Raw genomic sequence first — 14315 nt, forward strand, 5'->3', positions numbered from 1 at the left:
GAAAATTTTAGGGCTTCCCTGGTGGCGCAGTGGTTGAGAATCTGCCTGCCAATGCAGGGGACACGGGTTCGAGCCCTGGCCTGGGAGGATCCCACATGCCGCGGAGCAACTAGGCCCGTGAGCCACAACTACTGAGCCTGCGCGTCTGGAGCCTGTGCTCCGCAACAAGAGAGGCCGCGATAGTGAGAGGCCCGCGCACCGTGATGAAGAGTGGCCCCCACTTGCCACAACTAGAGAAAGCCCTCGCAAAAAAAAAAAAAAAAAAAAAAAAGGAAAAAAAAAAATTTTAACGTTTTTTCCCTATGCCATTCCCCTATCAGGCTTCTGCATGTAATGGTAACCCACTGCCAAAATATAGCAAATACACACATTTTTAGGTTGTATAGTTTGTATTCGTGGCTTTCTGGGAAAATCTGAGGCAGTGTGAATTCTATTGTTTCATTTCAGTCTACCTTTTGGCTCGACTGCTCTCTAAATGAACTTTGTGACTTCAATTAAAAACAAAACTAAAATAAAAAGCTTACTTCTAACAATAATATAAGCAGAAGAGGTCAAAAAACTCTAATACGGACAAAAAGCACTGGGTCTGTAGAAAGCGTTTTGAGCGTGTCTTTGTCTCCATCCTGTGGTCCTGGTCTGATGCTCCTAAGGCGTCTGGTCTCTGCCCCCAGAGCTCCCACAGGCCCTTCAGAGAGCAGCGAGGGCTCAATGGCCACCCCTGTCGTGCTTGTCCCTCCCAGGACCCCCCGCTGCCAGGCCCAGGCAGGCAGATCCCCTGCAGTGCTTTTCCCTTTGCAACATCGCAGCCTTTGTGGAGAAGAACAGGACTTGGGTGTCAAGGAGAGCTTTCCCAATTCTGAGAGCTAATTTTTAAAACGCTGCTGCCTTTCTCACTCTTCACACTTTGTTTCTCCAGCTCTCGAAACCCTTTCTATAAACCCAGTCTGTATTAGTACCCAGATTTTTTTTCTCTTCTTAGAAATTAAACTCGAAATTCTCAATTTAAAAGTCCACAAAGCTCACTTAGAAAATAGAACACAGTTTGTTTTCTAGATGGAAAACTCAAGAATTGTCCAGTTCCCACCCAGCCATGGGTCAGACCTGCCATGCACCAGGCTCCTGGCTCTGGGGGCCCTGTCCAGCGTGGCCTTGCATGAAGGTTTTGACAATAGCTGAGTGTAAAATTAACTGGAAAAAGAAAATTAACTCTGGATCAATGGGATTAAAAAGTTTAATGGAAAAAAAATTTGTCCCTTGAAACACAGAGATGTGAAGTCAAGTTTCTACATACCCAAGATAAGTAACCTGAGCTAGAGAAATACTATTTATCTGGATAAGAGGCTAAATTTAACTCCTATGGGCTAGAAGTTTGTCTCTCACTAAGTTTTTCCTTAGGGAACTCACATCTAAAACAAAATTTTAGTTTGTTATGACAACATTCTTACACAGGCCACACTCTTAATCCTTGGTGTATATTTAGTTTGTGCTTCTGGCTGTACTGGGATTCCCTAAAGTCGCACACGCTTTCTCTCAGAAGCACGCTCCCGCGACTCTTTGTGGCAGCTGGCCTGTCACGTGCACAGGTCCCAAAACGCCAATGCCTGTCATAAGGGGACAGGTCAGTCTTTCTAGGAAATTTTTAAAGTAGGATTTGAGGAAGCTTTGAAGGTAAACTGCCTTCCCCACTGACTTCCCAGGACACTTCATCCCTAAGATATACTGATTGCTTTTGAGCTCAAAGCAGTTTTGCACCTTCTGCGGGCCCAGTTCAAACATCTCTCTTCCATCTCACCAGTTCTGTGTCCAATTCTGAGCCTGTCTTGGTAAAGTGTCTTCAACCCGTGGAATCAGAACACTGATCGACCAGGCCTCAGCAAGTCCCTCGCCCCCTCCAGTCTCAGGCTCCACAAGTGGCAGAATGAGGGGCAGCTATAAACTTCCCAGGACTCTCTAAGGAGGGAAGCATGACACATGGATGAAGACACAGGGCTGGTCCGGGGAGGGCAAGGCACATGCGAAACCAGCTGTGGTTGACTCTGTCCACAAACTGGCCAAAGGCCAGACCTGGTCATGCAGGAAACCTCCAGTGAGAGGCCCCGATGTGTCCCTCGTGCACATGAGCCACACCTCCAGGAGCTGTCCAGGCAGACAGGTGCTCCTGCAACAAGTCCGTGACCGGGGGAACTGCTTCCAGCCTTCCAGTGAGGGCTGTACTGAGAAGGCTTGTACAAACATAGGATTTTTGCATATCATTTTTCCCTAATATTTCCAGAAGAACATTTCTGAAAACATTTTAAGTTTTCGTTATAAGTCTATTGAGTAATTCTGAACTAGATACACCTAAAGAACTGCAGTAGCCTGCTCCCTCCAAAAAGCCTCTGCATCTCAGAGCAGGGGCTCAAGCACACAAGTTTTTAAAACTCTTACATCAAAAGCATACAGATTCTTATGGAAAGTAGTAGGAAGAAACCTAAAGTAGTTAGACAGAGATAAAGTATTCTGGGTAAAAATAAAAAAACAGAGTTAGCACAGGAAAGGGCAGACAGTACCAGCAGTCAGCAAACCAACGGACGGGAGGGTCACTTACCAAAAGGTCCAAGGGAATTGCGAAGGAGGCCGCTCACACTATTTGCATGAGAATAGCTTTGTGGGGAGACTGAAGGGGCACTTCCTTCTCACAAGTCACTGCAGTGACCGCGCTCACACCAGGTGGGCCTCCTCTTTACTGAATCCCCACCCAGAAGTAACAATCAAAACAGTAAACAACAGGCACAGCACAGGCAGCTAGACAGAAGCGACACCGTCTGCAAACTACTGTAGAGTCCTACGGTGCACAAGAGCTGCACCTCTTCCATTATGCGTGAAACCTGCACCCCACTTGTGACCAGGCCTCCAAGTCCCGGCTGGCTTTTCAGGGGACTGAGCAGCACAGGAGCCACTGCCTCAGGCGGTTCCTGAGCACGTGCAATGTGGCCACCTTACACCGAGATGTGCCCTAAGTGTAAAGGTATACTAAAGTTTGAAGACTTAGGAAGAAAAAAGCGTCAAATATCTTAATATTTTATAGTGATTACACGTGGAAATGATAATATTTTGGACATATTGTGTTAAGTTGAAACATCTTATTACAATTAATTCTACCAGTTTCCTTTTTAAGTGTAGCTACTAGAAAATTTAAAATTATATATGTGGTTTGCACTATATCTCTATTGGACAGAGCTGGTCCAGATCCCCTGATAGCCCCAAATTGAACTATTCTTGTTTTACATTTAACAACACTCTTAGGGGGTCATCATGAGAGTGAGTTAATCTAATAAACGATTTGCTGTTAGTATGTATCTTGCATCAAAAATACAGAGTTGGAGGTGACCTTATAGGTTAGTTCACCCAATCCCATCTCACCTCCGCAGCCAGAAACTGAGGTCCAGCAAGGATAACTGGTACCAAACACATCAAGGATGAGACTAAAGTGGCCTCCTAACTTCCAGTCCATCCCTTTTCCTAATTTTACTATTTTATAACTGCAAGTATTTGCCCTTTTCTGGCAGACAGTACATTCACCCAAAGCAGTGACCCTCCTCAGAGCAGACATTTCCGGTGTGAGGAGAGATTTAGGGACAGAGTCACTGCAGGTCCCATGACTGGCTGTTTGTTCTGCTTTTCAATCATCTGTTTAAAATGTGATTCAAAGGATCCTGTTGCTAAGCTTCTCCTCCCTTCAGAAGCATGCGTCATCTTCTACAGATGAAAATCCAGAGCTCTGCAGCCCTCGTTCATTGTGTCACACGAGATGCAACTCCAAACGGCAAAGCAAGACTCCTGTCTCTGTAGTTAACTGGACTTGTATGCCTGGGCAGCTGCTGAACCTGGGTCTCTAGACTCTAACACTTAGTCTTCTACTAGAAAAAGAAAATTCCTAAACTTCCCCAAGAATTCTATTAACCTGCCACATCTTAGCTTCTGAGATCCAGACCGGGGATCACCTCTGTGATGTTTTCTATAAAGGAGACAGTGCTGGATTCCAGGCTAGACTCTGTTACTGAGACTGCGACTCTCCTTCAAGTGAGACTGAGACTCCCCTTCAACTGAGACTCTCCCCTCGCTAGGGAGAAAGACGGTGATCACAGCTACCTCTGTACTTTCACAAACAAGGCCACTCACAAATTAACAGCTAGATCGTCTTGTTTCAGAGGTGGATTAGCCTTGTGGCGGCTGGCAGTGCACTGAAATATGCCCTTGCACTGCTCCTGTGAGAGAAAAAGTGGACCATCACGTGAAAATTATTTATCTGATGTTGACAAAGACTAAGCGATCTGAGGGAGCAGAGCTAAGATCACAAGCAGAGAATCTGTTCAAAAAGAAATACATCAAACCACCACCTACCCACCATGCAACAAATAACCCAATGATAAAACTGAGGGCTTACACCCAGAAATTCATATTACGTGCGCTCCTTGATATGAGCTGCTTAGAATTTCCTGAACGGCGCTGTATGGAATGTGCTCTTATTCTCAAATACATCATTTTCAGAAGGAATCGTGCCATTTTACATGCCACCAAAAATTAGAAATTCAGAAAAAGATGCATCACGCCTCAAGGATGCCCTAGATTTTCTAGATTTAAAATATTCCGTCCCAAGAGATTTACATGTCTTACTAGAATGGACATTTGTTGTTTCTAAAATTGAGCTTCCAGCCATGTGGTTCGTGTGGGCCTTGCCTGCCTTAAGCCATAAGCATGTGCTACTCCAGGTCGAAATTCAGGAGTGGGCACATGGCTGATTTCTAGCCCATTCAGCCAAGGGGACTTATTCTGCATCTGGGTAGAGCCATCGGGGACGTGGACTTCTTTTCCTTCTGGATTGGAACCTGAGAACACATGTACCTGGAAGTATCCATTTTCTAACCATGAAGAGACAGTTGATTCCAAAGCCCATGTTCAAAGATCTAAGACAAAAAGCATATCCAACCGTCTGCAGCCTCTGTACAGGGATGGCAAACTGAACCGCCCTCAGGGGCCAGGCCAGCAACACAAATGTGGACGCCTGCTAGGCTTGATATACTAAGGGGTGGTGGAGAGGACCCTGCAGGTCTTCCCTAAACGCATTCAAATCTCAGTGAAAACAAATCCAGCACTGCGATGGCCAAAGAAAACATTCTGACCTTAGGTCTGCTGGCCCATGAAATGCACTGGTCTGGTGCTGCCCGCCAGGTCTCCACTGGCTCTGCAGTGAACCCGGGAGCCTCTGTTAGCCTGCCCTCAGGAATCCCTCCCTCCTCAGCAAACCTCTTACAGCCCAGTCACGCTTCTCATAGGTTTGGGTTGCTACAGTCTCTCTTTCCCTACTCAGGTCTAAGAATTAATAACTTATGCCACTGAAAACATCTTAAATGTCACATGAAAAACATCCTGGATCAAACAGTATCTTCACTTTAACTGCTAAAGAGACATAAAGACAAATTTCTGGGGCCAAGTACAGTGCTAGCAAGGGCTGTTTCTTAAAGGGCCCAGGAGTATCGGGCACAGCCCAGCCTACTGTGCTTCGAGTGGCTGGAGCTTTGTAAGTTTTTATATGTGACACAAACCACCCACCTGTCCCACATCCTGATAAATTTCCAAATGTACTAGAAAGATGGAGATCAATTAAACATTTTTAAGTGAAAAGGGAACTGAATGAAGTAGAAATAAGTTATAAGGAAGTGAGGCCATTTCTGATATTCATTTTTTGAAACTGGGAAATGATGGTGAGTTTCTTACACAGACTTGTGATGCCTAACAACCCTTTCAAAAGTGAGATCAGACTCCACACGAACTCTTCTTTTTTTTTTTTTGAATACTTATATCCAGAATATTTTATTAATTCCAAGGTATTCTGTTAACTTTGTTTGCCTAATGATACAGAAATAGCATCTACAATTATTTTTTCAAAGAATACTGTTTAAACATTGATTTTGCAACTCAACCTTAATATACAGTTTTGTATGAGCTATAATATACCATTACAAAAAATGTAAACTTTTCAACTGATTTACAACTCTATTGAATTTATTGCTTTTGTATTTTACAGGCGAACTCTTCTAAACAAGTAACAGCCGCAGCTTGGGGGAAGCAATTCAATCAACAACAAAGCAACTCCACCCCTCCCCGCCCCCTATGAATAGGCAATAAAGAGAGAGAGGCATGAACTTGGTCAACTAACAGCACTAGTGAATATTCTTACAGGCGAAGGCTGAGATTGATGGAAGTCTCCTTGTTCTCTGTAGACTTTTTATAGACTTCAAAACCAAACAAACAAACAAGAGAAAGGACTTGAGGACACGGGGAGGGGGAAGGGTAAGCTGGGACGAAGTGAGAGAGTGGCATGGACATATATACACTACCAAGTGTAAAACAGATAGCTAGTGGGAAGCAGCCGCATAGCACAGGGAGATCAGCTCGTGCTTTGTGACCACCTAGAAGGGTGGGATAGGGAGGGTGGGAGGGAGACGCAAGAGGGAGGGGATATGGGGATATATGTATATGTATAGCTGATTCACTTTGTTATAAAGCAGAAACTAACACACCATTGTAAAGCAATTATACTCCAATAAAGATGTTAAAAACAAACAAACAAAAAACAAACAAACAAAAACCAACCCCTGAACCTTCTTATTTACCAGAGTTTCTAATCATTTACTGTCAGTCAGGGTTTGGAGAATTTCTAAGTCATAGAAAGAGCTGTGAATTTGGCCCGCTACGAAGAACTGTTTGTACTCAAAGCAACTTGGGATATAAATCACTGAAACGCATTAAGTTAGAAACAACCCCAGTGTTATCACCAACAGCTTAATATTCTAACAAAATAAAGGTGTTTTTCTTACCAAGATGTGAAAATTACAAGAACTGCTCTGAAACCACAGGGAGTCCCTTACTACAGGAACAGGTGAGAGAACAGGTTCCCGCCTGTGTTCTTCCCTGGTGACAAGGATGCAGATGGGATTCAAGCTCCCCTTCCTGTCACTGCCCATCTGAGGTCACACTGAACTGCAGACACTGCTGCCTGCTTATCACATTTGTTTTCAGGGGAGCTACTAAGCTTTCTCAGGGAACCACTTCCTCTGATGTTATCTTTTATACTCAATAACAAAATTCCATTTATTCACTCAACAAATATGTATCAAGCACTCAGTCCATATTCCAGAAGCTGGGATAGAGCAAAGAACAAAGTACATAGGACAGTCAGTAACACTCAGACCTCCTGTTCAGGAAATAGAGCAGCCTGCTAGGGAAGGCTGTAAAAAGCCAAGCACTGAATTCTCTGCAGAGCATCTCTAAGGCACCCACACAAGACAAATTCTGGTGGCTGAAATAACAGCAAAGTGGACCCCGAAAGGTACAGTACTTCAATTTTAAATTAGTGAAAAATAATGATTCACTTAAAAAAAAAAGATTACAAAAATTTTTTGAGATAACCTCTATGAAGTGAGGTGCCCATCTGCCTTTCTGGTGACACAGGTCAACACAGTTCGACAGACAATCCAGCATGCCTGACATATTACCATATGAGAAGATTTTAATGAGCCAAAGTCCTGGAATGCAATCTTCAGGCTCCTTGATGTGACAATTTGATGAAAGCAAGACTTATCTCCACAAAGGCTGGTCTAAGTTCATGTCAGGAAATGAAAACGCTGGCTTTTGCTGGGTTACATTTTCAGAAAAGGGGTACCACAGTGGATGCAAAAGCAGGGAGTGCTTCTAGCAGTGGCATCCCTTCTATGGTCCTGCCACCGCCCCTGCCTCCTGGGAACAGACTTGTAGCCTTTGAGCCAAGGGCTCAGGGCAAGGTGTTGAGAGCTGGCAGCAGGGGCCTGAGGTGCTGGGAAATTTAATTAGCACGTGTGAAACTAAAAGGGCCTACAGCTGAAAGCCACTCCAGACGTGTGAAGAATTGTGATTGATTTTTGAGAACTCCCATCTCCCAAGAATGAACAAGTGTGGGGATAGATGAGCTGCTTAGTTTCTTTGTTTTTTAAAAGGTATTTTTTCAAGTCTTTTGCTGGTAAGGCTTCCAAAGTTTTAGCTAATAAACTTTTTCCTTTAATAAAAGAAAGATCTTTCTTCATCTGCCCAGAGCAAGTACCTGCTTAACCATGAAGAAAACTAGTACATGGATCTGCAGGGGACCAAATGTCACATTTTGTAACAGAAATTTTATAACTCAGAAAAAGACTTTTAAAAGCTTCCATGAAATCCTGTGCAGCCCAAAAGCAAGCACAGAGCAGAGATTAGAAATGGACCTGAGGCCCCTGCACTCCAAGGGCTCACAGCCTTGGCGTGGAAGCCATAGATACAAAGACTTCCTGAAGTCACCGTAACAGGAGCCACCGTGCAGGACGGTAACCAGCAGGTGTAGAGCAGGCTTTTCATAGGAGGGATTTGGGCTGCATCTTGGAAGATGAACAGCACTTTCAGAAATGAAATAAGGGGAAGAGCATTTGGGGCAGAATAAAGTAGATGAACAAAGGCATAAAAGCGTGTTTGGAGGGAGCAGAATGGGCAGAAATGTGACTGATATACATGGAGGTCGTGGTGGGAAGACCCGTGTTGTGGAAAGACAGAAGGAACCCAAATCCTCTCAGACTAAGGATTGGACTTTATCTGAAGGTAAATTGTGGGGAAAATCAAGGGCAGCTGTTGAACAGAAGCATGCCTTAGAAAACTGTCAGGAGCATGCAGGATGAACTGATGACAGGAAGCAGCCGCCAGGCTCAGGTGACACATGAAAACCCAGGACTTGGGCAGAGAGGCATAAAAGCAACACCGGTGGCAAGCAAGGGACAGGAGGGACACCGCAGAGGCAGAGCACTGGGATCTGGCTCCTGATCAGATCTGGGATGGCAGGGGCCAGGGCGAGGGCGCTCAGATGATGCTACGCTTCAAGCCCCAGGAAGAAACATGATTGTAAGAGGGAAAGAAGGAGATGAATAAGTAGAATAGACTAGAGCTACAATGAAAAAGAATAGCTAAAGATGGATTCAACACACTCAACAGAAAAAGACTACGTAAAAAATTTAAAGATAATTGTTCTTCATTTTGGACTACAGGCTATCTACTTAAAAAAAGAGATACTTTAAGTGTCTTAAAGTGGCAGCTGAAGGGGGAGAGTCAGAGGATCCTGCATAATCCTGACGCTAACTTGGGAGAAAATTTAGCCAAAGGTAACATTTACTATTTATACTGCTTTCAACTTGCTTTTAAATTTTCTGTCTTTCCAGAGTTTATGGATCCTCCCCATCCCTTTTAATGACCACATTTGCTATAGTATATGGATGTGCACAACTTAATTTATCAGCCTCCTTGTGAAGGGCAGTGAGTGGTAAGAGGAAAAATGCATCTGTTGCCTAGCAGCAGGAAAAAGCATCATGTCGCCCTGTAGCTCATTTCCTCTGCGGTACTTTTTCTGACTAAGACTCTGCTGGAAGAGGTGCAGAAACAGAGAAAGCAGCTGCCCACCCTGGCATGTCCATCTACTTGTTGTTTTTTTGTCTCGCAGCCAGCACCTGCTATTCCAACAGGCAGGCTATTTGCTTTTAAGTGCATAAACTGGGAATTATTCTTTGATGCTTGTTTGACGCTTAAGCAGAACCATGAACGTGAGGGGCCACCATGACCTAGACCCTGCACAGAACTCCCCAGAGAGAGGCAGGGTCAAGGTACATTGCCCACAGTTACAGTAAGTATAAAAAAAACCCTGCCTCATGGAAAAAATCATAAAATAGCTCAGGTACAGGCAATTATTACATTTAGGTTCAACACACCTCAAACTCCAGATAGTGATCTTTGAGTTTGTACTCATCCACCTCCTTGGCTTTAACCTTCTTGTCAGGTGGGTAGGAGCGGTGCTCAGCTAGCTCTGTGGTGATCTGCCTCAGCTTGCTTTCGTGAGATTTCAGCTGTTCCTCCTGCAGGAAAGTATTAAGCCATTTAGCATCCAGAAAAATCAATAAACAACTGTAGCACACTTTAAAAAATCCCTTATGATGAATGACGTTAATTCATCAAAACAGTCCAACATGCCTCTGCTGCCACATCTTACCAACTTTCTCAGGCCAGGGTCCACGTGTACCTTCGAAAAATGGCAACCAAGGCCAAGGCCAGCCTCTCTAACCAGGCCCCTGGTCACAAAACCAAATGCTTTCATAGCCCTGTGTCAGGAGTAACTGCCACGGAGTTGAGACCAGGCCTCCTGAGAGATACTCAAGCAGGCAAGGCACCGGCTGCAGAGTCAAGCACCCGCCCTGAGGGCTGCACAATTTGGCTTCTCCATTTCACGTCCTCAGCAGTGCTGTCCTGTCTGTCACTACAGATGAAGACCTACCTGCATATTTTTTTTCCTTTTTGAGACAAGCAATGCCATCAAGAAATAATTATTCTGAAAGCTGCTATTCTAAAAAATGTAGTGACCTATGCTTTTCCCTCCAAAATAGTAGAGGTTCTGACTTCCCTCAACCTCAAATTTTACTGAAGGATATTTAAGTTGTTTTCAGGTTTCTCTGGGCTGCTATAAATGATGCTACATTCTTATGCATGTTGCCTAGTGAATATGAGAAAGAATTTCCCTATAGCACACAGGCACATCTTGTTTCATCACACTTAGCAGATAATGTGTTTTTTACAAACTGAAGGTCTGTGGAAACCCTGTGTCAAGCAAGTCTATCGATGCCATTTTTCTAACATTTGCTCACTTTGTGTCTTTGTGCCACATTTGGTAATTCTCATAATATTTCAAACTTGTTCATTATGATTATATTTGTTATGGTGGTCTGTGATCAGTGATCTTTGATGTTACTACTACAACTCACTGAAGGCTCAGATGATGGTTAGCATTTTTTAGCAATAAAGCATTTCTTCACTACAGTATATACATTGTTTTTCTAGACAGAATGCTATTGCACACTTAATAGACTGGGGTACAGTGTAAACATAACTTTTTTATGCACTGAGAAACCAAAAAAATCTGTGTGACTTGCTTTATTGAGATATTTATTTCATTGCAGTGGTCTGAAACTGAACCCACAATGTCTCTGAAGTCTGCCTGTGATCACCAAGAACTGAAATTTCTGGGTTTTAGAAAATGTACATCTTTAAAATGACGCTAAACTGTTTTCCAAAGTGTTTCCACCAGTTTACATTTCCACAGTAGGCTTGAAACTTCCCATTTTTCTACATCCTTGCCAAAATTTGATATCACACTTGCAAATTTTTGCTAATTTTATGGGTATAAAATGATTTGAATTTACATCTTCCTGATTACAAGTGAGGATGAACATCTTTTCGTATGTTTACTGGAATTCCTCTTCTGTGAACTGGCTGCTGAAACACTGGACCCATTTTTCTGTTGAGTCCAGATCTGTAAGTACAGTGACTCACAGTTTATAGTTTATAGTGTACAGTTTATTCACAGTCAAATAAATGTCGAAATTCAACGTGCAGTGCTTTACTCCAGCTTCATCATCTTCATGAAGCAAGAATCAAGGAGATAATCTCAAAATAGAAGCATTTTAAAATCATACCTCTTAAATCTGTCTATTTTCACCACTGAAATAAAAATTCCAAGTGGTTCTTACGGGCATAAATGGATACAGACCACGCAAATTATTTCAATGCTAGAATCCCACCATTACAGGAGACACACAGACTTTCCTAACAAAAGTGGATGTAAAAACGGAGAAGGAGGAAGGCAGTAGCCACAAGACGCAGCATGTTCTTAGCCTCACGCAATTAAATCTGTAATATCCACCGTGAAGAAAGACCAATCAGGAAGCTTGCTGTTCTCCTCCCTTTTGTCTTTGCCCTTACAATCCATTAGGGAAGCATGCAGACCATTCTCATGGGACAACGCTAACAAAGGGGATTTCACAGAAGGCAGAGAAATACACCTGACAAAGTTCAAACAAAAGGAACAGAGATAGCAAATGGCATGTACTCGTTGAAACTGTTTTAAATTAGGAAGTCACAGCTTAAGTAGTGGCATTAAAGTAATAGATACAAGAAAAACTACTGTTATATGTCAAGTGATGTACATTGGTAGTACCTGTGATAACACATACAATGAAATTTTACCCAAAAGGCAAGTTTCAGATGATGTCACTTAATATTTAATTTTTTTCCTACTTATATAGTATTTTGACTTTGAAGAAAATTTCATATTTTCCTTTAAAATACCAAACTCTAGAGGAGACCTTCAAGATGGAGGAGGAATAAGACATGGAGATCACCTTCATCCCCACAAATACATCAGAAATACATCTACATGTGGAACAACTCCTACAGAACACCTACTGAACGCTAGCAGAAGACCTCAGACTTCCCAAAAGCTGTGTGGCTGACAGGGTCTTGGTGCTCCAGCCGGGTGTCAGGCCTGTACCTCTGAGGTGGGAGAGCCGAGTTCAGGACATTGGTCCACTAGAGACCTCCTGGCTCCACGTAATATCAAACGGTGAAAGCTCTCCCAGAGATCTCCATCTCAATGCTAAGACCCAGCTCCACTCAACGACCAGCAAGCTCCAGTGCTGGACACCCTGTGCGCCAAACAACTAGCAAGACAGGAACACAACCCCACCCATTAGCAGAGAGGCTGCCTAAAATCATAATAAGGTCACTGACACCCCAAAACACACCACCAGACGCGGTCCTGCCCACCAGAAAGACAAGAACCAGCCTCATCCACCAGAACACAGGCCCCAGTCCCCTCCACCAGGAAGCCTACACAACCCACTGAACCAACCTTACCCACTGGGGGCAGACACCAAAAACAACGGGAACTACAAACCTGCAGACGGCAAAAAGGAGACCCCAAACACAGTAACTTAAGCAAAATGAGAAGACAGAAAACACAGAGCAGATGAAGGAGCAAGGAAAAAACCCACCAGTCCAAACAAATGAAGAGGAAATAGGCAGTCTACCTGAAAAAGAATTCAGAGTAATGATAGTAAAGATGATCCAAAATCTTGGAAACAGAATGGAGAAAATACAAGAAATGTTTAACAAGGACCTAGAAGAACTAAAGAGCAAAAAAACAATGATGAACAACACAATAAATGAATTTAAAAATTCTCTAGAAGGAATCAACAGCAGAATAACTGAGGCAGAAGAACGGATAAGTGACCTGGAAGATAAAATAGTGGAAATAACTACTGCAGAGAAGAATAAAGAAAAAAGAATGAAAAGAATTAAGGACAGTCTTAGAGACCTCTGGGACAACATTAAATGCACCAACATTCGAATTATAGGGGTCCCAGAAGAAGAAGAGAAAAAGAAAGGGACTGAGAAAATATTTGAAGAGATTATAGTTGAAAACTTCCCGAATATGGGAAAGGAAATAGTCAATCAAGTCCAGGAAGCTCAGAGAGTCCCATACAGGATAAATCCAAGGAGAAACATGCCAAGACACATATTAGTCAAACTATCAAAAATTAACTACAAAGAAAAAATATTAAAAGCAGCAAGGGAAAAACAACAAATAACATACAAGGGAATCCCCATAAGGTTAACAGCTGATCTTTCACCAGAAACTCTGCAAGCCAGAAGAGAGTGGCAGGACATATTTAAAGTGATGAAAGGGAAAAACCTACAATCAAGATTACTCTACCCAGCAAGGATCTCATTCAGATTTGACAGAGAAGTAAAAACCTTTACAGACAAGCAAAAGCTAAGAGAATTCAGCACCACCAAAGCAGCTTTACAACAAATGCCAAAGGAACTTTTCTTGGCAGGAAACACAAGAAAAGGAAAAGATCTACAATAACAAACCCACCACAATTAAGAAAATAGTAATAGAACATACATATCGATAACTAAATGTAAATGTAAATGTAAATGGATTAAATGCTCCAACCAAAAGACATAGACTGGCTGAATGGATACAAAAACAAGACCAGCATATATGCTGTCTACAAGAGACCCACTTCAGACCTAGGGACACATACAGACTGAAAGTGAGGGGATGGAAAAAGATGTTCCATGCAAATGGAAATCAAAAGAAAGCTGGAGTAGCAATTCTCATATCAGACACAATATACTTTAAAATAAAGACTATTACAAGAGACAAAGAAGGACACTACATAATGATCAAGGGATCAATCCAAGAAGAAGATATAACAATTTTAAATATTTATGTACCCAACATAGGAGCACCTCAATACATAAGGCAAATGCTAACAGCCATAAAAGGGGAAATCGACAGTAACACAACAGTAGTGGGGGACTTTAATACCCCACTGTCACCAATGACAGATCATCCAAAATGAAAATAAATAAAGAAACACAAGCTTCAA

At 42.7% G+C, this 14315-nt stretch overlaps 1 protein-coding gene across 9 annotated transcripts in view; it reads right to left on the reverse strand.

The window, feature by feature from the left end:
• The window catches only part of PSD3 (pleckstrin and Sec7 domain containing 3), a 545202-nt gene that overhangs the window by 18901 nt on the left and 511986 nt on the right, over positions 1 to 14315 (reverse strand). For all 9 annotated transcript variants that reach the window (XR_009698802.1, XR_009698803.1, XM_061177522.1 and 6 more), the window contains one exon: positions 9798 to 9941. Coding sequence is in view for 7 of the 9 variants with exons in the window: in XM_061177522.1 (XP_061033505.1) it covers positions 9798 to 9941 (144 nt within the window). In the remaining 2 variants the exon portion in view is untranslated. The remainder of the gene's footprint in view (positions 1 to 9797; positions 9942 to 14315) is intronic.

Source organism: Eubalaena glacialis, chromosome 20, assembly GCF_028564815.1.
Source record: "Eubalaena glacialis isolate mEubGla1 chromosome 20, mEubGla1.1.hap2.+ XY, whole genome shotgun sequence".
Taxonomy (NCBI): Eukaryota; Metazoa; Chordata; class Mammalia; order Artiodactyla; family Balaenidae; genus Eubalaena; species Eubalaena glacialis.